We start from the raw sequence: 26445 nt of genomic DNA on the forward strand, positions 1-26445 counted from the left end.
AAGCTGACAACATTACCATTGAATTCGATAGTTGACAATCAGCTGATAATTATTACTATTTTTAAAATTTGCAAACATTATCATTAGAGATTAATAACTAAGTGTATAATGTCTATTATAAGAAGAAATATATTTAGGTTATTACAAACTCAGAATGTTAGCCATAATTCATGTAACGTTTGCTATTTAAGTATGAAAACGAAAGTTACCGATGAAACGGATAGAAATAAACAGACACATTTTGGATTTAAAACAGTTAACGAGGAAGAAAAATGGAAAAAAGGTTTAAATTTTTAATGTTTACATTTTCAAGGGGTTTTCTTGAATTCATTTATTCACAAAATAATGAGTTAAAACCATTGATAAACAAATAGGTTATATTTTCTATTTTTTACTTTATGACCAGAGTTTTCACTTCAGTAAATGATGTCGTAGGTAGGAGACTATAATAATATGATATCGTATTCTTGTATTGACTGCACTAGTAAACTTTACATGAAGTTGTAACTTTTTAATTTAATATTACAAGATCGAACTAATCCATAGATAAACCAAAATAATTGACATAGCCCAGCTGGTTAGTAAGTTAAAGTAATAGAACACAGGCTACATAAAGTGCAGAACAGATGGAACCAGATGTATGGTTTTGTACTTGAGACCATAGCCCAACAGGGTCATAGGATCCACTCACATGGTGACATAGATGATCTTGTTGAAGGTCGACATTTAACACTAGATTATAACTGGTCTTTTTGTAAATTTATGGGGAGGTCTATGCAACAGTGGATTTCTGATGTCTGAAATGATGAATCAAATAATAAACCTTTAACTTCATTGTAGTCTAGTCAAAACTGCCTCTATTCAGTAAGGCACATGCATTGATTTCTGTAGACTGATAGATGTTCTCAAGCTGCAAGTGTCTCACTGCCAATTTCAATTTTAGTTTGATAGAGAATGCATGTCATGGCATGCCCTTCAATAACAACAAAATGTTTGTATCAATGTATTTTGTTCATAATTTCCCTTTTATAGTCTCAATATTTTGATATTCATTCTCCAGTAAAATTAATAAAACTCCCTAATATATCAATATAATGCAACCTAACTTTAAGCTTTTGTTTCAAACATTTTAGAGTGTACTTTTAAACAAAAATGTGTTTTGTGTCTTTTTAGTGGGGGAAATAAACATGAAAATTACCTAAATCAAAGATTATGTACTCTAACGGCAATTTTGTCTTCCTTTTTATATCATTTAGCACATTCTAGATTGAAAGTAAATGAAGTTGTAAATAATGTATAAAAATAATAGGAGGATAAATTAAGGTTTTCAAAAATGTATTACCATTGAAGTTTGTTTATATATTTCTAGTACATGAGGTGTTTGAAACTGTAGCTGAAAAGTATGATATAATGAATGATGTCATGTCTCTTGGCATACATAGAGTTTGGAAGGACATATTCATACATCGATTGGCACCTACACATGGAACAAAGCTCTTAGATGTTGCTGGTGGAACTGGTATTTAATTATTTATTCTTTACATAGAATAAAATATTAATCTTATCACTCTGAAATATGTTAATGCAGCAGGCATAATCCAAATCTTGAAAACTTTATTTTTTATTATAGTACCTTCTCAGTTACTTATTAATAAATATTAAGTAAATATTAAGTTATCACTGAAATGTGTTACATTAATTCTTTTTCCTATTGGAATGCAACAGGCCTCTTCTGTCAGTAGTCTTCAGTACAAATGTAATAATAATTAATTTCAATATGCAGTAATCCAAATTTAAAAAAAAAAATTGTCATATTATACACATATAACCAGTACCTCAACTGGTTTGGTATTCATATGCATATTTATATGCCTCAATAGAAAGCACTCGTTTCAAAAAATCCTCTGGTCATTGGGCAATGTTGACTATACCTGTTTATCCATAAATAGTTGTAAGTAGTAAAGGAAACAGGTTGATTTCCATAACCATGGATTAATTTCAAATGTAATTATTATATTTGAAATTATTTCATGAATTATAAATCCATAATTTTCAAAAGTAATTATAAATTACATATATATGCCGGCAAGTAGATCATAGCATAGACAACCTCATTAAGGTCATCATAAGATGATGTATATTGGAAATCTAAGCTGGAGGCTGTGTTCAGTAGTGGACTTTCTTTGGCTGAAATAATGATAATGCATCAGTGCAATCTCTGGTTATATGGTTAGAAAAGATGAGGCAAGTTTTAGTACTTGTTCTAAGAAATTATAAGCTGTATATGCTTTCCTTTTTGGAGTTGTAAGTAGAATAACATTTATTGTAATTTAGGTGGTGTGGTCAAACATAAAACATTAATTTACTTTTTTTAACATTGCAAAATTCTAATTTTAAATTCTAGCTTATCACATGCTGCCATATTCATGTATATTATATATATAATATATATTGTACTCATTGTCTGCAAAAAGTTTCATCTATTTCAATCACTGATAATAATAAACTATTGAAGAAAAATTCATGACCGTTTAAAAATATAGTACCATGTTTTCAACATAGCATAATATTTTACAGGTGACATCTCATTTAGATATATAAATTATTTAAAGAACTCTGGACCAGCTCCAGAAAATAAACAGAGCAAAGTCACTGTGTATGATATCAACCAAGCTATGCTAGATGTTGGACAATTAAGAGCACAAAGGTAAAACTTCATATTTAGACATTCAAAATCTTTATAGAATTGTTATTTGCATTGTAAATATCACTTTTGGAACACTAAAAACTTCTTTCATATAAGTATCATAAGATTGGCCATATCCTCAAAAGTATTTACGCCTACATGCATATAGGTTATCAATACTGTAAGACTATCTAAAAAAAATAATTCGGTTGTAAAAATTAATATTCATAATCTTCATGTCAGCTGAAAGACGCTCACTGCAAGCTTTTCCCAAAAATCGCCACGAAGGGCGGTTTTGTTCTGTGCGTATTGATAACCCGTAATTTTGATTATGTCGTTCGGTCAATTTATCGGTGACCAACAATAGGTGGTCTTATTGCAATTATTTCTTCTACACAATTTACAAAGTCCACTGACAACTAAGACCAATTGGAAATATATGGGAAGTGGCTCTTTATCTAACAGTTGATGTACTATGTCTGAAATGGCAATGGTGACATATCAAAACTGTTACATGATTATTTGTTTTAATATCTTGGAGTAACATGAGACATAAACATTTATTTGCAAGTCAATTTCCTGAAACTGCAGGTTTCTTCTATTCTATTATTACACCATGTGCCGAATTTCTGTACCATTTAGAGGGGATTTCATAATTCCCCAGACAAGGATATACAAAGGAAAAAACAGGCGTGGATGTGGAGTGGATGTGTGGTGATGCGGAGAAGCTATCTCTGCCAGATGACAGCTTCACAGCATACACTATCGCCTTTGGAGTAAGAAATTGTACACATATAGAGAAGGTAAATAAAAATACTTCCTATATTTACTTTTAGTTAGGTTGTTGACTGTCTGCATTTTTTTAGGCTGTTTAATATTTAGTTATTTATATGATAGGCCTTTCATTTAAAAAAAAATCAGTGTGTTTTCTTATGCTTCACACATTACAGGGTGATTAGTTAAAGGAATATAAGTTTTAATAGGATAAGTATATAGCTCATTTGCCAGTAAAAAGCTACAAAGCTAGAAACATTTCCAATTATCATATAATTGGTAGTGAAAGAGTTATAAATTCAGATTTTTAAGATTTTACATCTGTAACCAATTGCCATGTATAAATAAATTCACAGTCACAAATTTTAATGTTAAATGCAAGCTGAAAATCTTTCTCAGGGATCCTTATATCCAATCACAGCATGTAATGTTGGCCAAAGGCAAACCCCTAATCCAGTAATTTATATAAGGGTTGAAAATGAGTCTTAAGTTAAGGTTCAGGCTTAAACCCTTCTGTGTTTAATAAAAGCCTTTTTACTAAGGACTAATAAAATTTAATTTATAGGTGTTGGAGGAAGCTTACCGTGTATTGGCTCCAGGTGGTCGTTTCATGTGTTTAGAATTCAGCCAGCTGCCTAATTCAGGAATGCAATGGTATGAACATTATTTTAATTTTGCTTCACCATACATCTTTTTTAACCTTATATACACATGCTAAAGAGAAAACAAGGGGGTAATTATGTTAGTGTTTGTATAAAATCGAAAAATACACTAACATAAGCAATTGTAAAAAATCTTTATTTTTAAAATTTAATCTAGAATTAGTTTGAATTGTTTCTAGATTAGTATTGAGTTTTACACCTATAAAAATACAATAACTGATCTATTTCACATTCTACCTTTGTTATATTTATTAATTGCATTATCTGTGCTAAACTGTGTTTGGTAAACAAATGTTTCTCCATAGTTATTTTTCAGGCTTTACGACCAGTATTCATTTCAAGTAATCCCGGTATTAGGACAACTGATAGCCGGTCAATGGAAACCATACCAGTATTTAGTTGAAAGTATCAGACAATTCCCCGACCAGGTATCAAATATATTCTGCTTGATAATTTATATTGGTTTATCGATATGAAATTTAACTAATGTTATTTTGTTTCAGGAAAAGTTTAAAGGGATGATAGAGGATGCAGGTTTTAGACAAGTGACTTATGAAAATTTGACATTTGGTGTTGTATCTATCCATTCAGGATTTAAAATTTAGTATTTAATGAATCTATTTGTTACAAACTTGTGTTAGTCTAGGATAATAAATAATTAAGCGTAAATTTAAGAGAAATTTATTGCGTCCATCAAACTGTGTTGGTCTTTGGAATGCAGATCCAGTACCTAAATTACATTTCACACATTAAAATCTATGATATAGTCAAATAGCCGACACGATCAGTCCGAATTTATTACAATTCAATATTTTACAATTTGCAATCTTTGTATTGTACAATTGATTTCACGTCACACTTGTCATACAAATATAGTTTGTTCGATCAAACACATGTAGTTATAGGTCAATGAATGAACGGGCACACTGTCTCGAGCACTCCCCTCTCTCGCCTGCTCCCGACTTACGACAGCTCGTATGTAAGCTCAATAAGCATGCTAATTATTTTATGACATTGATTGTTAGGGCTAACACTATATGAGCAAAGCTAAATAGAAACAACTCTCGTCTTCAAATGGCCGTGGCCGTGGCGCACCTACGTCTAGAGAATACGCATAGACATCGAGAAGCAAATAAAGTGTGAGTTAAGGATATCCAAAACAAACATTAATACTCGGTACCGAGCGTGCACTCAACATAAGTTATTTGGCAAAAATTTATAAAATCATACCCAAAGATCCGTGATCCGGTGGTCCAGCGCCGAGCGCGTCGACTTCGTATCCGAGCCACAATCCCAAAAAGTTAATTGGTCACATTAAAATAGAAGAGTCAAATCCGCGAAATCCACGGCTCCACAACTTGAGACCGCCTCCGTCCGAGATCCTTTGGTACGATCCGAAAATCCGAGATCCTGTGCGATGAGTGCGCGCGTCCTACCCGGTGATCCCATTTGATCCGAGCACTGAGCGAGATCCTATCCTACGGCATCCTGACTCACACCTCCAGCCAAGCACATCCAACGAGCCCAATCCACAGTGGATGAAACAAAAGAAAATACTTTTAATTATATCAAACAGCACTATGTCAATATACACATACATTATGTACGTGGTCACCGCTCGTTTTGTAAACGACTCAATTCCTAAATAGGTATTGTATGTCATTACAATTCAATTGAAAATTTGTAGTAATTAAGTGAACAGACAAAGTTATTTAGCACTCTTATCAACAATCCACTGGGTAATATTATACTTAGCTTACATGTTACACAGACACGTCTTAGGTGCGAATTCGTTATATAATTTTTGAGTCAGGAGTAATAAAAAAAAACTAAATCTTGCACCAAGATTCGCTCTTAAGTGTATGTTTGTGTAGAGTGGTTCATTGACAAGAGACAGAGTGCATTTGATACTGTCGCCTGCAAAACAAGGAATACGGTACAGCGGATGGTCTTATTATAAACATGGCAGAGCGCAAAGTGGGCGCAGTCTCCTGGCGACGGGGTCGCGGGGCCCGCTGAGTCGCCGCACGCCGCACCTTAGCGCTGTCAAAAACATTATCTTCAATCCAACACCCGTAAGATAGACCCCTATTGGCTCCATACATAAATTTCTTGAATAAAATTAAAGTTAGCTAACAATTAATATGCTATATAGATATAAATACAATAGCCTTATTTATGAATATTGTATGAATATAGTAATAGGGTTAAGGTTTTAACTGATCGAGTCATACATTTACATATGATATATATTTATCTAATTTTTTGTTCAATAGTGGTATGAATTTAATTAAATATATTTATTATTATTTCTGCATTGTAAGCAATGAATTTATAAATAATTTTACCTGGATGTCTAATAACAATTATTTTAAAAAATCAAGACAAATAATTCAAAATCATTGCTAGAAAATTGATCATATTATTAAAATGTTTTATATGATAAGTCATTGTACATTTATTAATAGTTGCTAAAACTTATCAAAATAAAAAGGGGTACAAGGGGATTCAATACAAGCATAAGCATCCAAATGCCAGTTAACGATGTTGAAGATCTTAACTTACTATCCATGAATCCATTGGCACAGTGTGTCATTTCTGCACATGTAATTTAAATTGCTTAACAATTATTCCAAGACATTAAATAGAATTCCAACTATATAAAAATAAGACAATCCTGGTAAGTGTCCATTGTGAATTTGAGTTATTTAATAATATATATTACACTCCGCATTTGTTTGGAGATGTTAACATTAGGTATGTTAATTTAAATTATCTAGGTGATTTAACATGTTAGGTTTCCTTGTATTTTTTATGTTGTGCTGAAAGAAAAACATTGATTATTTTTGTTCATATTCAATTCATCTTATGTTTTTTTTTTTATTTGACGCACTTGTAATAATTCATGGTAATAATTGCATGAATATTATTCTATCCAGTTAATACACAATAGCTTTGCATGTAACTTGTACGTATACACAACAATAAAATTTGGTCAACATTTACTTGACAGAGGAGTAATTATGTAAAATTTATATATTAAACTAGTGTAGCATTTATTTTTATGCATACTTAAATATATCCTTCACTGATACAAGTATTTTCTTATTATGAATATGAACTATATGATGATAAATGAACATTGTTTTAATTTCTATACCAATAGAAAGTATGTGGTTATGCCAGCTTTATATGTTTCACTAGTTTAGCCTATTTCATCTCATTTTATGTACATTTTATCCTTTATATTTACATAAAAATATGAAAGTTTGATTGATTAAGTTATCTTAGTCTATAGAGCATGTATGTAAGTATTAATATTTTATATAAATTAACACAATGAAATATAGTAAAAAATCTCATTACCGTGTAAAGAATGTTTGTGAAAGACATAAAAAATAAAGTTTGTTGTGTGTCCTTAAATTGGAATGTGTCTGGAACTCTTAATCATTTTAAATTGGAATGTTTTATGGGAGTTCAATTTCATAGTAGTTTTTTTTTATTTTAGTTAATGGAATTTTTAACTTGATACAACTGATTCAAGATAAAGTTTACAAATTAATAAACAATGGTGGTGGATGTTCAAGTGTGCGAGGTGGCCGTGGTGTGAGGTGGCGCGTGGTGGGTATTGAGCGATACTGACCTGCTTAGTAGTTGTGGTCTCGGCTACGGCTGCGACTGTAGCTGCGCCGCACTGGCGAGTACGTGGGCGAACCGCGTCGCCGAGGCGAGTACGACCGCGACCTGATAAAACCATATCTATTTAGCAAACACTGCAGGCTCCATTGAGATGTAAGCCAGAGGATAGAATACATGTCATAATTTAATCATTATCATAAATTCAGCGGTGAGATGTTTTTTATTGCCGCATTGCCGACCTATGTCCAGCAGTGGGCATAGATCTCCGACATAGTTGCTAAACAATCCATGGAGAATGGCTGTACCCAGGATTACTCTACAAGATATAATCAGGAATTATAATATCTATATACAAACAAATGGATCTGTCTAAGCCCAGTAGATTCGCAAGTTAAAGTGGCAGAGGGATGTTCACACAAAACATGGGGAGACAACCTCGTTAAGGTTGTTGGAAGATGCTAGACGTAAGGCTAGATGTAAGCTACCTGGTAGGTACCAGACCTATTGGAAATCTATGAGGAAGGCCATGTAGTTAAGACGGAATATTACCTTGGTTTTTCACTCATTAATAACATGAATCTTATACTAGTGCAGTATCAGGTTTTTATGCATTCAGCCTTATAAATAATTATGCAAATTTGTAATTATTTGAGACCATTTGTATTAATGATGATAACAATGATATGTGAAATGCCCATTAAAATGTGGTCCTTTAAAATTCAAAACTGTGAATTGTATATACTCTGCTTGGTAGTAGAAATATGTACCGAAATGGTAATAAATAGTAAGTACTTCTTAATATAATAAACACGCCTATTGTACCCCTACATAAATTGTTTCTTTTTTCTATTTTAGTTATTATCTATGGTGTACAAAAATGTAAATAAATAGGCAGTAAAATAATTAAATCATGGTGGATTGCACAACTAACATTTTTACATATGTATGACCCATTAAAATTATCAGAGGAGTAACCTTGATTAAAATCAGATGTAATTTATCTAGTAACTAAAAAATTAGATTTACATTTTTAGTTCTAACATTACAATGTTTTCTCATAAGATATAAAATGGGATTAAAAGAATAAAACTTCAGCAATATTGTTGGATTTTAAAAACTGTTTTCTCTTTGGAATTACGAAAGTACAAAAAAAGTTTTTTTGTTTTTTTTGGATAGGTTTCTATTCCTAAGATACCCACACCTCTACTTGAAGAATAAGTTATCTAAGATTAATGTTATCTCATCATCTCTCACCTTGGTCATTAATTACTTTAATGTTTTTTTTTTATTGAATCATGTTTTCCAATGAAGGTCTTGTGATATTGTGTATAGATAGTAATTTACCTGTCTCGGTCACCACTGTATCTATCCCCACCTCCACCGCCATAGTCTTCCTTCACTCTGATATAAGATACTTCACCCTAAAGCAGAGAATATTCAATAAATAAATTAAATATGTACAGCACATAAATATGATAGAATATATTAAGACTGGTTGTTGTTGCGATCTTTGTGGGAGGCTTATACATAATTAGACATACTAGCACATAATAGCATAGACAATACATAATTATTTCTTGTTTAACATAAAAAGATTCAAATTTAAAATTATATACCATTTATTGAGAATACAATTGTCACTATAAATATTATGTAAGGAGCACTCACCTCATGGCTTCTAAACCGGGAATCATCCAGTTTCTTTACAGCATACTTCATGTCCTCATGACGAAGGAACTCAACAACACCGGTGCCATCTTTGAAGGTGTCAGCGAAGCAAACATCACCAGCCTCCCTCATATGGTCTTTAAGATCCTTAAAACATCATAGACATGACATTCTGTGATAATCACACATGGGCATTTCAATATAAGCAAGATTCTGCAAATATGTATAACTATGAAATAATGCAACTATAATTGACATGGCAAATGTTTAGCATCAACTGTTTACAATATAATACTTGGTCATATTACAGTTTTTCTATACAAAAATTTAATTGTAAAATTGGCAGTAAGCTGCAATGTATGTAATATTGGTTTGATAAAAACAATTTATGTAATATCCACTTCTTTTGTTCTTCCAAAGACAATGACTTTCATGTTTTATCTTAGAAGGTTAACTTGTAATTATTGTGCAAAAAAACAATATCATCTTTTTCTTAATGTTAATTAGGTACAAGTTCTTTCAAACAAGACATTAATTAGGTTCTGACATTGGTTTTTAAAAGGACCTTGTTGATTATGGGAAATTGACACTATTTTTGGAAGAGTTAGTCTTTTTTCTCTTTATTGACATTTACAGAATCTGCAGGTACAAAGAACGGAGAACTCTCTCAAGAGTTCTTGGGCTGCTATATACTATTACCAGATTGAGAGTCCATAGAGCTCAGAGACTCTGTGGAGTAGCCTGGCGCAAGGGCTCTCAAAAGTTGAAATTGCCTATAGTGTATTGATATAACAAGGTAGGAAAATAATTTCCTCTAACCAATTAAAGTTAAATATTTGAACAAGCCTACTAACCTGCCAAGAGCCTGATGGTGGCAAGCCCGTAACAAGAACTCTGTATTCAGATCGCCTTGCAGGTGGTCCTCTTGCTGCTGGCCTGGCACCGAAACGATCACCACCACCGCGCCCGCCTCGCGCACCGCCACCACCCCCGCCTCGTGGGAACTCAACTCGAAGACGATATCCATCGTAATCGTAACCATCTCTTGCACGCACAGCATCATCTGCATCCCTATTTAATGCAACAGCGCTAGTTATAATCTTAAATGACTTGCTGACTGCAACAGTCATTCTATGTACTGTATTTAATATTAAACCATAATAAAAAAAGGAATAAATATATAATTATTTTTTGTAATGTAATTTTCTTAATGCTGCAACAGAAGACTCTACAGGAGACGCATTACACACCCTTCGAAATTCCGGTTGCAGGATATGCCAGTTACTCCACAAGATCATCTTTACTAGTTTAAGAAGAGGAATATAAAATGTAATTTAAATGTTTATTCCTTTTCTTAATCATTCTAGACTGTGTCCGTCCACAGAGACAACAAAGATAAAATAAATTGCAACACCAGAAATACTTCTATTTTATTAACTCTGTGTAAAATAATATTGTACATATTCCACATACTCTAACAATGGACAAATCTTGCCTTGCTACATATAGGTCCAAATAAAATTTACTACATACATTAAATTGTTGTTTTGGTATCTTGAAGATTATGGTAATATTATTTGGAAAAACGAAGAGTAAATAGGTATGCTTAGCTAAAAAATCTCACACCACAATTTATTGTAAAGTTATAATTTAGCTTTTTCTCTTAATAGTTAATTTCACATCAGGTGAAACAGTAAAAACTAAAACACTCTCAATAACTTTAATTAAATACAACTATAATGTGGTCAACAACTGGTCAATTCTTTAAACATGTGATAAGAAACAGCATAACAAAAGGGATAAACTATACATCAAGCCATTTGTTCTCATATAACTGGTGTGCCAAACACCCTTTCCTATCTTAATGCTCATATACCACAGGCAGTAATTACCATTTCTGGGTACACTATAACAAATTTTCTTAGATACTTTTACCAATTAATAATTGACAATGGAACCACTATCTAGATTGCATATCTTGTTATCATACCTATTATTGGTACAAACATATTCTTTTAAACATGTCAAAATTTGATGATAAGAAATTGAATATATATCATATTCAGTAAACTGTGCCAAACAATTCCTATTAAATTTTTTGAATCATAAAATATAGTTGATAAGTCTTATAATCAAATGTATTTAATGACAAGCCAATTTATTTTATAGCCTCTACAGAATAAAATGTTCAATACAAGATAATATTTTAAAGGTATAATAAAAATTTTCAACCAGAATTACTTTGAATTAGTAATATATTACATACTTCAATTATGTTAAATTGTTCTAAGATTTAGAAGGAAATTGACACATACAGATTATCACAATACTCTTATAACAAAATAGGGTTAAAAAAATAAAATATTATTTTATATTAAATTTCATATCTGCCAAATATTTAAAATAAATTTACAATATGTAATGTAACTTTGAAGGTCCCTCACTAGGTGAACTGCCAACCAAGCTAAAGTTATGGAAAGTTGCTAATGTACAATGCAAGACTGGTCATGGCAATCTTTAGAGGGAGGCCTATACCTTGCAGTGGGTGTCTATTGGCCTAAAAGAAAGGCTCAAGAAGAAGAACTTGGAATCTGCTTGTGTCCAACAAGCAGATTCCAAAAATTACATTATGTTTACAAATTGTAATGGAATTTTACTATTTTTTCCTCTAAAAGAGGGTAGTGTTTAGTATACTGGTTATTGTAATATTTAACTTTACTTTGGTCTTCTCATAATCCAAAGCAAGATTGGTTATGAACAATTTATTTATATCAAAAAAATAGACATCAAGCAAATTCTAACACAGTCTCTAGCAAAAGAAGTCTTGCACCTGTACAAATTTATACATTATCATTTAAACCATAATTTTATAATATAATAACTTAAGATTTCCTTTATAAAACAACACAATTTATAGCAATGAAACAATCAAATCTGATCCATTCCTTTGATTTTTTCATAATTATTTAACCCTTAATTAACAATAATAATATACAAGATGATTGTACCTTTAAAATGAGTAATCAGACAGCTCATTTTATAGAATGTGACTAGCCAATAACTTCTTGCAGTACTAAGTTTGAAGATGTACAGATAGTGAACAATTACTAATTTTAATATATAAAATGCTTTTTTTTGTACTCTTATCATATCATTACTTATTATTTCTGAAAACATTGGTTGTAATTGACAGAAAATTAGCTATACATTCACTATTTCAATCTTTAACTAATCATTCTGCATATTTTTTTAATTTAACATCAATAGTATTCCGCAAAAACATCTAAAAAAGCAAAATTATAAACACTGTAAAATAAGCTGGCCTATAACAGAATAAATGTTTTAGGTTAACAGAATGAATGTTTTAGGTTAAGATTTCTTTAAGTAAATTTTTGAATTACGTTTTTTTAATACTTATTTGAAAATTTTTTTATCTATAATATAAATGCATTTAATATAATTAGGTGTTTAAGTACAACACTGTATTATCACACAAAAATCATGTATTAAATATTTCTAAGAAATGTATAAAAACTGGTATGTTTATGCACGATAAAAAAATCATTTTAACATGATATGTAACCGGGTCAACTCTATGTGATAATAAAATGAGGACTTATAGTCACAAATTCGTGGCGAGAAAAAATATTACCGTTATCTTACCTTGGGTCTTCGAATTCTACGAAGGCAAACGGAGGACCTTTTCTGTTCTTCAAATCAACAAATGTAACTTTGCCAAATTTATAAAATAGATCTTGGATGTCCTTTGTCCTGATGTCCGGCGGCAAATTACCGACGTATATTCTGCACTCATTTCTATTACTGCCGCTTCCTCCTGACATGTTTTATTATATCTAAGACTCAAGTTTACTTTTATCTACTAATTCATTAACTTTCTTATAAAGATTTTTTTAATAACTTTATTTTAAATAAGATTAGATGCTTTGCTGTAGCCTAAGTTTGTGACAAAGTTAAAATGGCGGCGTTTGCATTAACGATCAGATACTCGCAACATAGTATATGTAGAACTGAATTATGGTTATGGTTTTAAATATTTTATGAAATGTATTTATACAAAAAGCTGAAGATTAAAAAGCTTAAGATTAGATTATATTATAAAATAAATAAGAGCCAAGTAACAATGACATTTTTTTTTCCAAATGTCTAATGAATTGTAAAATATTTGTAAAAACAAGCCAATAAACAAGTATTGTGTGAAACAAGTAAAGTGAAGGTCTATTTTAATGAGCATTAATTTTCAACAAGGACATGATCTTTTTTTATAAAAAAAAAAATAAAATTTCCTACTTGGCCACCTATATCTATCGCCATAATCGAGATTTGTATTTCGAATCGTTTTGAATTTCGAACGCCCTCTGCCGCAATTTAACGAAATCTGCACTGAAAGAAGCCTGTGAAAGAATCCTCTGGAAAGTAGCATAAGAACTCCGGTATCTAAATCATTACGTGAGAATTTGTTCTTTACTCGAAATAAATGTGAGTATTTTAGTTTTTATTATTCTCTATTTTATTATTTTATACTAAGCTATGAATCAGGTTAATATAATTTAATTTTATAACGTTTTTATAAATTTTATCATGGTTTTAAAGTGGGTGAACATAAATCATAGTCTCGCTTCATGGGGTAACAAAATGTTTTTATTGATTTAATTTCGAAGTTTCTATGGAGATAAACTAAGTAATAACGAAACTGCGATTTTTTCCAAAATCCTCATTTTACTTTTGGGGCGGCCACATCTTTATTTTGAATTTAAGTCTTAATGACCGGTATTGCTGCTAAAGCTACAATTAGAATAGCGAAGAAGAACCATCAAGAGTCATTTGCTAGTACCAGGTAATGTGCTTTATTCATTTCATGTAATAATTGCAGATTGAACTTTCTCCTACTTTTTCAAACACATTTTTCATAAAAGGCGCGCTGGAGTCCAGATTTTTCGCGCCTGACCTTTACTGTATTCTATTTATAGCATTGCTGTTATTGAACGTAAACAATCGATGTCGCTGTTATACGCATGTGAAGAAAATCTATGATGGATTTAATAAAATGCCGTGAACAGCAGGTGCGGATTTTGATGCAGTAAAAGCAGTCGATATCTCTACGTTGTTCTGTTGTCAAGTGCGCGCTGTTGCTACATTCCTTATTTTCTCGATTTTTATAGTTCAATGTGGTATGTCTGTATACCCAATGTATCATGTTTAAACAAACCTTTATCAAAAAAAGTTGCTTTAACAAATCCTCTTTACTCAAAAATTTGGGTCAATTTTTGTTTTATGGCCATAGCATCAGGTTGTTTCGTTTTTGCTTCTAGTCCAAAAACATGTCAATTTTAAGTTCAACCAGTATTTGTATCTAGTGGAAAAATTGCCTTTGTATTTGCTCTCTGTTTCTCTCACTGCTGAGAATCTTGGTTCTTTGTCTCTGTTAATGAGCTGTCTCCATCATTTTCCTTATTAATATCTACAATTTAAAAACGTGATAAATTTGCTAGTTAAGTTTTTACTTAGGCCTAGTTTTGTTGCAGCAATAAATCCTTCAAGATGTGTGACCGGAAAGCGGTGATCAAGAATGCTGATATGAGCGAGGAGATGCAGCAGGATGCTGTAGACTGTGCCACACAGGCACTTGAAAAGTTCAACATTGAAAAGGCTAGTATTTCTTAAGACAAGTAATATGCCTTTCCATAGCTAGATATTGAAAACAAGAAGTATTTATAGCTAGGATTGGTATTATAAAGCATTATCATAGTGAGGCATAGTTACCATCATTAATCTAAATCTAGTAGATCTTAGCCAATAAGTCATCTTACTTCTGATGAATACCGGAAAACTGATGCGAACCTAAAAAGTATCTTGGTTTTATGTAAACAAGCCTATTGGGACAAAACTATTTTACTAATTTTAATCAAAGCAAACATTTTGCATAGATTTTAAAATTTCATGTATAGATATAGAATCTATCAAATTTGCTGTCTTTAAAATTATTCACAATTATAAACATAATAAATTGGTACATAAAATAATCATATAAAACTATTGCCTACTAAATACAGTTTATATGTGCAAAGAAGTCATAGTATTGGGACATATTACCTATTAATTTTGCTTGTTTCCATAGTCTCCTTTTCTGTATGCAATGTTGGCATTTTGGTCTTTCAGCTTCTGTTAAATGCTTGTTTGCTTTTCGATTTTATAACAATTTAAAGAGCTGGGTTTCCAGACTAAGGAGATACAATATAACATAGTCTTTAAAACTGTTTTTATATTATTAGTTTGCAATGTTTTTTATTCTTTGTTTGACCTGACAAGGCTTCTACTTATATAGTTGCAGTATAATGCTTGTATTAACAGTAACATATAGGATTAAAGTGGTGTAACACTATTGAATCTAATTTTAACCAAAATGAAAACTGAAAAGGATTTTCTATGGTGCAATATGATACGGCCATGAGGCAATGAATACTAATTTATTCTGCTGATATTAAGTGAACCGCTAATTGCTGTTACCATGTTTCTGATATTGTTATCTATAATTTTGGGTTAGTTACAATGTGGTTAAACTAGGTTTTTTTCCATATTTTTTTTAAATATTAGATGGCAAGTTGTAATTTTGGTTCTTTCAAATTAAAAAAATAATGTTTTAAATTACATTTACAAGACCTGTTGGCATAATTTGTAAAAAAGTAAATGTAAAATTATTTGATTTCATGACAGGGAAACATCACCCCCCTTTCCCCTGCGTGAGAAATAAAATATGTAGAAGTCATTAAGTAATAAGTAGTTCATGTGGCCTTTATTATTATACACTGCTTTTTGCATTACAAATTAGTTTACCAAAAACTTTGGCCTTTAAATCTTTTTGCCTTTTAAAATCCAATATCAATGTCAATTGAAAAATTAAACTACCCATATGATGAAATCAATATTTAATTACAGCAAGTTAGGATAGTCCATGTAGAATGTGGTATCGTCAAAAATAAATGAATTATTTATGGATTATAAATAATAGTTGAATGATACTTTCAGGACATAGCTGCCTTCATCAAGAAGGAGTTTGACAAGAAGTACAACCCAACTTGGCACTGCATAGTGGGACGCAACTTCGGCTCGTATGTGACGCACGAGACTCGCCACTTCATCTACTTCTACCTTGGCCAGGTGGCCATCCTTCTGTTCAAGAGCGGCTAGGCTCCCGTTCTGCACCTTTGCTCTAAATTTTACGTTGTTAGCAGTGGATATAGTATAACCGGGTTCGAAGGTTCGCCTCTCGGACAATTCGCCAACTCATCCCATGCACCGCAATTAGATAGGAAGCGGATACTTTACATTCCTACCCGTAGGTAGTTATACCTATTCTTGTTAGCCCTATCTTGTTTAATCTTCTTGGGGTGTGTTGACTCTGAGAGGCGTTATGTTTGTAAATGTGTGAGGTGGGTGTGGTTGTGTGCGTGATTGGGAAGAGTGAGTGCTCACCGGCCTCTTCACCCCTTTGTTTATATGCTGGACATTCACCACGCAAGGAATCTCCGACACTTAGTAACCCGGCGCACTTGATGTATGTTTGTTCTGTGTTAGCTATATTTTAAGGTTCTGTATCGACTTGGGAAAACACATTTCACTTTAGTGTATTAATAAAAATTTTAGTTAATTATTCCTAGACTTATACCTAGCATAGCATAAAGTCATATGTTAGTACTTATCTAAATTTGTTTATTTTCTTTGTTAAACATTTACTGGAGATATTTTCAATACTTCTATAATAAATTAAACTTTCTTACAAACCCACTCTAAATGTTTTATTTGCTAACCTTACCACATTATTGAAATTAACAAATTTGTATTAGAGATCTGACCTGTTGTTTCATGGTTTTGGTGCAGTTGGACTGCCTGTCTTGAAGGCTGATTGTTGGCCCAGTCACTTGCCTATTACCTAGTTATGTATCCCACTCACGCCGATGGCCAATGTCTGTCTTACTGAAGGAGGGCTATTTTGTTGTATACCTGGGACAAACTGTCCAATTAGGTCCAGGAAGATCTACTTGCTGAATGCAACTGATTGGTACTGTTTTGTGTACATGGGAAACAGCTTATCCAAAATGCCAGTCTAAATATGAAGTTCCTTGACCAGTGAGAGTTGCTGGTAATGATTAATGGGTCAGACAGTTTATGATGGCATCAAAAAAGGCTCAAGGTTATTCAGGGAGTCATGGCTGATCGCTCAGCGCTTTACTGAGCGATGGAATCAGAAATGACGAGATCTGCAGAGGAACCAAGGTCATCAACTTACGCATAGAATTGCTCGCTGGTCTAAAGTGCCTGTGGACGGGGCGGTCTAGTGACGGTTGATTAGATAACCTAATGCCGTTGGGGCCAAAAGGTTCTCAAGTGGCGACCACAAGACGATAGAGGTGGGGTGGTAGATGGTAGGTATATAATGATGATATGTTTACAATGTGTCTATGTAACACAAATCATTTATCTTAACTTATATTTCAATTTTTGGCAACCAATCCGTAATCGTGTAAGTGATAATTGTTCATGTAGGTAATGTGTATGGACAGTAGGGAAATTAAACGTCGAATTATAGATGTAAGTCCGGTTTAAAACGAATTAAACCAATCGGTTTAAAACGAAAAAAACCGTTTAAAACCGAAAGAACCCATTTTTTTCGGTTTTAAACGTTTAGTGTTGACGACTATGTTTTTCTTAAATATAAACACGTTATCTATTCCAAACGTAGACATTACCTAGCTAAGTTGAAAAACCATTACCTAGTTAACTATATTGGTTATTTTGAAAAGATTTATCAATCAGTTTCATTCGGTTTAAAACCAAACTCACACACTTGCACTTCTCACGCCGATAGACGTCAAGAGACCTTTGAGTAGACCTTAACTACTTGGAAATAAAGGTCAAAACTCCTATCCACAATTTCTCTATGATTTAGGTACATATTTTAATCTATTGTATGTAATATTGTTTCATTATAATTGTAGTACTTTATATGTAATATACCTACCTACATAGGTATAAACTGCATAGGTAACTAATACTACTAACTAATACTTGGTCTTGACCAAGTATTGCGATAATGATGTGTAAAAACACTGTTCTTATATTTTAGTAGGCGAGTTTTAAACCGTTTAAAAAGATTTATTTGGGGTTTTAAACCGCCACTTTTGGTTTTAAACGTTTTAAGTCGGCTTTTTTACATCTATACGTCGAATACAATCATTTTTGTATTTTAAAATTTCTTTATTTAATCTGCTTTTTTATTAACATGTTAACATTACTATTCTCACAAAATTATAGAAATTTTTACTCTTCCGCTTGTAACAACGGACGTATTCACAAGGAAAATCATTCTTTTTACTGTCATTGTGACTCATATCACACTGACGTTGACAGCGGTCCGTGCACAGTGTAGACTGAAAAACATACGAAAACTTCTTTTATTAATGAAAAAAGTAAAACACACTCTAATTGAAGTGTTAATAAAAGCACTGGAAATAATATTTTAAAAACTATTTACTTGTATCTTAATATTCATTTTCACGCAGAATGTTAGAAATAAGGATAATATTTAGAATGATTGATAGCAATGAAAAGGTTATTTGCTATGATAACATTTAACCTTATCGCTGTTAACATGATCACGTTTTTGTATTACAGGAACTTATAGAGAATTAAGCAAATAAATAGATTGCATTCAGATTTTGTAAAGTGACTTCACAAACATTATATTGTATTTTTATTATATTTTTGATTTAAGTAGACGTTTAAAAGTTTAAATTATGAAGCGTCATAAATAGGATATTTATTTATATAGAGGTGCTCCAATGGATTTTGTACTGATAAAACTTATTCTCCTGACGCAAACAAAACAGAAGAAATATTTAACTATCCATCGCTTTATTTATTAATTAAATATCCTTATAATAAATAACGGTTATCTACAAAAATACTATTTGTCTATTTCTTACCTGTAAGATTTGTGATAATGTAATGCTTTATAGTGCATGATTTATGGCACCGAAATGTCGATTAAAGAACAATGGAAAATGAACACATCCGTAGACGAACTAAAGTACTTGATGTAGCCAAGCGGCCACAACATCCGTTTTAGTGAGCGTCCGCCCGCTCCCTAACCGCGAACAGCGTGGGCGAACCGTGGTTGGATCCGGATTCTTCTTCGGCTCGCCTGTGGTTCACGCTGCCGTCCTAATTGCGGGTTGCACACTCCAGCAACACACCCCATTAAAGCTCTACCGCGAAGAGCTTTAACAATGTGCGAGCGTCCCCGTGCAACTGGTAGGCGCCCCACCAGCTCCAGCCCCACCAGCTCTGTGTTTTCAGTACCGATGAAGCTGTAAAAGCCTTAGGGCTAACAGCATTAACATCTTCAGAAACAATACAATACATAGCCAAGCGATTGGCAAGAAATGTGGCAGATGCCAGGCCATAAAGCGTGCAGAACAGATGGTCGCTGGGACTGGCTGAATGCAGGCCGCAACTGGTCTAATTGGAAATTTATTCTTTATCCAGCAATGAAAGCCCTATTTCTAAAACGATGATATTGATGGTATACGATATTTTTTATCGATTACAATCCGGCTTCTTTATTTTATCATGGATGCCATGGCATGTACAGCTTTATAAGACTTGTAAAAGCATAGCGCTAAAGGCACTTATCCTCTTAATTATTCTTGAGGGCTCCTACAAAACCGTTGGGTCGGAATGTTTGTTTGATTATTTATTTCAGCGAATTGTGTGGCCATGCTCTAACGTCGTATTGACGCGTTCTACGGAGTTAACTGGGCACAAGAAACCACTGCACCATGTCTTAGGCATACACTCGGCGCGGGGGAGGGTATCGGTTGCTCCGTTCTTTCAGTCCACCATCATCACTCGCGTCAGCAGCACTCATGCTCCTTTTACTTAGGCCTCCACCTCGCTGCTTTTTCCTAAGGAACGGTACAGCGGTTTCGGTTGGAGCATAGCATGTCAAGTGCACGATTCTCAGTTCCATTATTATTATGGATACAGACCGGGCGTGTAGTCAAAAAATTTATTATAAATATTTGGCAGGGCTGTTAACTCATAACCATGTAATTGTTTTGTTTGTATTACCAGTTCCAGGTATAAATATAAATATATCTCAAAGATTTGTGTTATTTTATTATATATGGCGAGTCATTATTTTATATTATTACACTATAAATATTATGAAAAGTTTATTTAGTGTTCTGGTAATAGGAAAGAATGTTCGTCAATGTGTTGTACGACATAGATAACACAACTATTTTAAGGAAAATTTTTGTACTTTATTACGAGAAATGTATTTTGAAGATTAATTGTCATATTTTAAAATACAGAAACGATTACCTCTCCGGGGACGTTACATTAAAAATATGGTAGCGTCATGAAAAAAGTTTTCGTTACCTCTTATATTGTGTAATGTTTTGATGTAATCCCTCACAAATACTATATGTCATCCAAAACGTGCCGAAAAATTACGAAAATCATTATGAAAACAAATATCGTTAGAAAATATAATGGGTGACTTATATGCCTCCAATTTTTATATTAATTTTCTTATAATGTTGTTATAGTAGATTATTTCTTTAAAATAACTTAGATCAGTACACCTATCTAAACCCTAGACTCCTTCAATATCAGTATTAAGAACACGATGCAATAGCCAAAACAAACTTAGCGGAAGTTACCTTATCATTATATAAATTACAAAAATTCTTCAAAATCGATAAGAGGGTTATATATATTCGCGACCTAATTAAAAAAATATGAAGAAAATACTCAATGTTAATTATGTTACAAAACAAAACTCATTACCTATTATTATATATATAATTAATTTATCAATGACACGACCATTTAAAATTTCTGACAAGTATGACAATTGATATCCATCTTATGTATACCGCGCACTATATCGAAACTTATAGAGATCAGAAGATATTAAAAAGCAATAGTATAATACTTCAATGATATGTTGATTTGGTCAAAGTTGGTTTTTATTCGTATATTTCATGTTTTAATTATGTTCTACGGAGCGAGATACTTGGTTACAAGCATTTTACCTTTATACTCCGATTCATACATTACAAGTGGTTTTTGTAGATATTGGCTTCTTCCAGAGACTTGCAACAGAAGTCAGCTACTTCCAAAGACCTTAACTAGGTCGCCTGTCAACCTTACTTGCGCATATTTTGCGCTGCGCTTGCCGATCCCTCCACTTCAGAACCTCCAGCTTAAATCTCCAGCTTAATCTTCACGCTTCGTCACAGTCAGTCACTTCGACTTTCCAATTCGTCAGGTCATATCGATTACTTTCGTTCACCTACGAATCTCCTTATTTTTGATTCGATTTCGTAAATAAATTCCGTGCATAACTCTCTTCATGGCTCGTTGAGCCATTGGAACTTTCCAATGTAACTTAGAGTGAAAGATCATGTTTCAACGAATATTACTCGCTAATGCAATATTCTAATATTTATGATTATTGCGAAATACAGATAATAATGTTAATGCACATTAAATTAGTTAGCCAATGGTATATAATTTAAAATTAATTACTAAAGTATCAAAATAGAAATATATATGTATAATAAATAGTAGATATATATGTATGTATATATAATATATATATATATATATATATATATATATATATATATATATCTACTATCATACATATATACAGATTACATATACGCTATCATATATCGCCTAAATGAAATCAAAGTTATCAAGCAACATAATTGCCCAGGATCCTTGTAATTTAAACATTCATTTACTGAGTAATAAGCCTTTTCCGTCAATTTACCTTTAATGTACGTTTTTAATTTATAAATATGAGGTATAATTTTACTAATAATAATAATTTTATGCATAATCAGAATAGGTGCAATAATAACCTAAAATAATTTAATAAAATAATTTTTTCCATTTTAGTTAATATTAATGATTATTTACGGGATTCTATTACAGATTATATGTATTTTGAAGATGTGTAGATAACTTATAAGAGATTTTTGCGCATATGTAAATGTATATTTTTCTACGTTGTAACTTCTCTGATACGTGTAAACAGTAGTAAACTAGTTTTGAAAATAATAAATAAAATAAAACTTGTTATGTTAGAAAAACGATGATTATCGATGTTGATACACAATAAAACTTAATTAAGTTTATGATAAGTTAAATTACAAAAAAGTTATTGTTTATTCCAAATATCCTTTCATAAACCCACTTATTGTAAGTACATGTATCAGAATACACATAACTAGATCATTTTAATAGTGAGGATGATGTCATACGAGTTATGTGTACAAATATTTCTCACTTGGTTTACCATTAAAGACAATATTATCAAAATTATCACAAACTCGTGTAATATGGTAAATTAAATTACAAGTTGCTGTAAAGGTTTTATTGAATTAAAGTAATATCGGTATATTTGCATTTACTACGTAATAATATGGTTATCGGGTATTTGAAATTTATAACTACATTGTAAGAAAGGGACTAATATTTAGATACTTCCGCTATGCAGCAGTAGTCGTACAATGAAGTGCACCGCCTGCCAGCCCGCTGATAAATGCGCATGCGGCAAGCAATGCGAATTACACAACTACCACCGTTAATTCACTCAACACGTGTTTCACCCTCCACGGGGCATCCTTAGGAGTAACGTTACACTGACAAGTGCAAAACACCGAGTGACTTTTTTTATAAACAATTAAATTATTTCTAACCGTTCCAACACGTCCAGTCGTAATCCTTTGTTAGGTAGTACGTCATAGGACTCGGTGTTTGGCTGGCGGGCGGTGCATTTCATTGCACGACTACTGCTGCATAGCGGAAGTAGCTATATATTAGACCCTTTCTTACTTAGGATGGACATCCACAATGTAATGCCTAAATCTATTAGATATTTATAATTACACAATTGTGGCTTATTATTAGATCCTAATTTATCTATATTCAGTGGCATACCTAGGGGGGGGGGGGGCGGTGGGTGCGGTCCGCACCGGGCGGCACTTACCTTGGGGCGGCATTTTTTAAATTTACTTATAGTTGTAAAAAGCAACATATTCAATTCATATTTATTTTCTTTCTTGAATAATAAATTAAATATCTGTTCCTAACATTGTAATTTTGTTAAGAATTTTTTTAACAATTTCAATCAGTGTCGGTAGTTGCGAAAGAAGCTTCTCAAAATTGAAGTTGATAAAAAATTATCTTCGATCTACAATGAGTCAATTAAGACCAAAAACTCTTGCAATATTGCCAATAGAACAAGAAATTACAAATAATTTTAATTTTGAGAGCATTATACACGATTTTTCTAGTATGAAAGCTAGAAAGAAGAGTAGATATTTTATAAATATGTTTACGAGTGCATTCACATATGTTTAAAAAAATTTACTCTGTGTATTAATTAATATTGATTAAATAACTTAATAATTTATTTACGTGTATTAATTTATAAAAAAACCACTATTTGATTGACTTATAATAGAAGGGGTGGCAAACTGGAGATCGCCCCTGGCGGCAAAAGTTCTTGGTACACCACTGTCTATATTGCACGTGTAAATTGTTAATTGATATCACATTGAAGAAGTGGATGTAACAAGATAGATTTTCTAGATTCATTTTCGAAGGCAAAAAGATAATGGCTGTTTTTATAAAAAAACTGGAGATGTCAAAATGAAATATTAAGCCATTAGAAGTTAATATTAATTATCACCATCAGAATTTCAGCTGCAAGATCAGGTGTGGACCTGGGGATAGGCCTACCTGTTGGATTTCCAGTAGGACCAGATGGTAGTAGCCTGCAGTCAGTGTCTTCCGAAGACTTTACATATAAACATTATAAGCCTTTTTAACTAATTCAGTGCTTGATCATTTCGGTCCACTCCTTTGTGACGAAACGGAGTTATCACCGAATAAAGGTACAAAACGCCGGTCGCTGACGAATGATCAGGCGCCGATGATTAAACTTGAATAATGTAAATAGGAAAGTAGAAATAGTATATCATAAATAGATAATAAATAAGTGTTTAAGATACAAAGCTAATGTTAATTAGGTATAAAACAGGGGTTAAACCAATTAATTTAAATTAATTAAATATAGATAAGTGAAGCAAAAAAAAAAACAACCACGCTACACCCTCAATGTAAATGCTATACTTTAAAAATAAGATCTACATAAAATATTCATAAGAGCTAGATTTAAGTAATTAGATGTAGTAAATAGGTAATTAAGAAAGAAAAAAACTGTAAATGAAGCAGTACAAGGTCTCTGGCGTATTAGAGTAGAAGTGTATGGTGACTATAAATGAAAAAAAATCCTTAGATAATCGTATTTCGTAATTTGGAGACGATATATTTTATAACTATAGAAAACTTTAGAAAAAACGAGATGTGGTGTATCTTAACTGAAATGAAATACTGCTGTGTGAAGTAAACCGCATGGCTGTTGCATGTGGTGTTCTTTTATGGAATGTCTGTATGTTTTTAAAATATTACATGGCTATTACATTAAAGGAAAGAGTCGTGATAATACTATTTATCTCATAAATCGGTATATCTAACTAAGCACCACGAACTTCGCGATATAATTGACCTACCTCGACTTATTTCGCTATACATCAAAAAGCACACCTTTATTCGGATATATAATAAAGGCAAAAAGCTATATGTCCAACGAAACTGCGTAGTTTGTGCAGGAATTAAAAAAAGAAAGTTGACTAGCTTCAAATGAGAGTTTTGCAATGCACCACTTCACTGTAGCGAGTGACTTATAACATTTTTTGTAATTAGTCTGTACTTTATTTTTAATATTTCTTGAATTATAGTTTAAAGTTTAAATTCACTTTTTTTAAGTATATTTTTTTATGATAACACTAAATGTCGCCCGCTCTAGGACGAAAAATAAGGCGGTCGGTACGTTACTTAGCATATTTTCGCTAAGATCCCTCGCCTTTAATGTGATACACATGCAGGAAAAATATTATAAAGGGTAGGCTTATTGTGGCGAAGTTTATGTCCGACGTTATGTTGCACTTTAGGAGCTATTTCAACTACGTCGTCTGTCAAAAAGACGATTATTTCTCTTCGCTTAAAGTGTGATGTAGGTCTGGACTCGATAGTAATGGGGCGATTGTATGTACCTTTGTAGCAGGTACAGACTCTTTTGGCATTTCTCGCGCTAACGCTTCCCAAAGTGGTATATATTAGCAGCAGTAATCTGATAATATATATCATTTATATGATATATAGCATCTGAGCGGTGGCTATTTCAAGTAGCCTTGTATAGAAACAATAAAGAATCTACCACAAAATCTTTTAATGATCTTACTTACATTGTTTTAAACTTTAAAACATCTAACGGGCTGTAGCACTTGGGCAGCGACTTCAAGTAAAATATGAGCACAATGTGTAGAATTTAGTTATTTTACATACTTGGTCTGGCCTTAAATATTTTTATAATTAAAAATAAACAAAATATTACTTTTGAATTTGGAATATGTCATTTTTGTATGCTTGTTCATTGTGTTTTCTTATTTTTGCGCCAATATATTGAAAACTATTTTGTAATATTAAAATGGAGTGGGGTGTAAAGAGAACCGAATCGCTGTGTACCTTTTTTAACTGATACATATAAAAGTTCACCAAATTATAAAATTAAAACAGTTAAAAAGTCATGAAAATTATTATCAACATAGTCGACAAAGATAAGAAAAACATGTGCTATGAATATTACAAGTACATGTATATAACTACAAAGTTTGAAGTAAATAAGTTTTACGGAATGTTGATGTGTGATAACTGTAACCGCAGTTTCCTCTGTCCTGTTTTTTAAATACACGTTCTGTTCGTGCGATTTTAATAGTTATTCTTCAGGAATTATAAATGGAATTTCTATGAACATTTCGGTTTTAGGGTGTCAATTTGTTCCCGTCCCGTGAT

General features: G+C 32.2%; 3 protein-coding genes across 7 annotated transcripts; 2 read left to right on the plus strand and 1 right to left on the minus strand.

Annotated features, from left to right (window-relative positions):
- The first annotated feature begins 61 nt into the window (after positions 1-61).
- Coq5 (ubiquinone biosynthesis protein COQ3, mitochondrial) lies at positions 62-4786 on the plus strand. 2 transcript variants are annotated; one of them, XM_068767253.1, is made up of 7 exons: positions 62-283; positions 1370-1519; positions 2578-2707; positions 3351-3489; positions 4026-4114; positions 4439-4550; positions 4626-4786. In XM_068767253.1, exons 1-7 carry the CDS (start codon positions 109-111, stop codon positions 4725-4727), a joined length of 897 nt encoding a protein of 298 aa, XP_068623354.1. In that variant the 5' UTR covers positions 62-108; the 3' UTR covers positions 4728-4786. The 2 variants fall into 2 exon arrangements, with proteins under 2 accessions (XP_068623354.1, XP_068623355.1); XM_068767254.1 differs by lacking the exon at positions 4626-4786 and having other exon boundaries at positions 4428-4550.
- A 1-nt stretch (position 4787) lies between these two features.
- SF2 (splicing factor 2) lies at positions 4788-13406 on the minus strand. Of its 3 annotated transcripts, XR_011107584.1 has the most exons (7): positions 13093-13406; positions 10284-10500; positions 9430-9576; positions 9106-9182; positions 7766-7866; positions 5353-6165; positions 4788-4852 (listed from the first exon to the last, which is right to left on the minus strand). XR_011107584.1 is itself a non-coding variant. In XM_068767255.1 (6 exons), the coding sequence occupies exons 1-5, from the start codon at positions 13269-13271 to the stop codon at positions 7770-7772; spliced, it is 717 nt and encodes a 238-aa protein (XP_068623356.1). In that variant the 5' UTR covers positions 13272-13406; the 3' UTR covers positions 4788-6165; positions 7766-7769. The 3 variants fall into 3 exon arrangements, 2 of the variants coding, with proteins under 2 accessions (XP_068623356.1, XP_068623357.1); XM_068767255.1 differs by having other exon boundaries at positions 4788-6165; XM_068767256.1 differs by having other exon boundaries at positions 4788-6944.
- Positions 13407-13817: 411 nt separating this feature from the next.
- LOC137923950 (dynein light chain 2, cytoplasmic) lies at positions 13818-17232 on the plus strand. 2 transcript variants are annotated; one of them, XM_068767210.1, is made up of 3 exons: positions 13818-13926; positions 14973-15096; positions 16474-17232. In XM_068767210.1, the coding sequence occupies exons 2-3, from the start codon at positions 14989-14991 to the stop codon at positions 16633-16635; spliced, it is 270 nt and encodes an 89-aa protein (XP_068623311.1). In that variant the 5' UTR covers positions 13818-13926; positions 14973-14988; the 3' UTR covers positions 16636-17232. The 2 variants fall into 2 exon arrangements, with proteins under 2 accessions (XP_068623311.1, XP_068623312.1); XM_068767211.1 differs by lacking the exon at positions 13818-13926 and adding an exon at positions 14137-14284.
- The last annotated feature ends 9213 nt before the right edge of the window (positions 17233-26445 follow it).

Source organism: Battus philenor, unplaced genomic scaffold, assembly GCF_028537555.1.
Source record: "Battus philenor isolate CCGP_79_NKW_IND1 unplaced genomic scaffold, ilBatPhil1.0.hap1 SCAF_23, whole genome shotgun sequence".
Lineage (NCBI taxonomy): Eukaryota > Metazoa > Arthropoda > Insecta > Lepidoptera > Papilionidae > Battus > Battus philenor.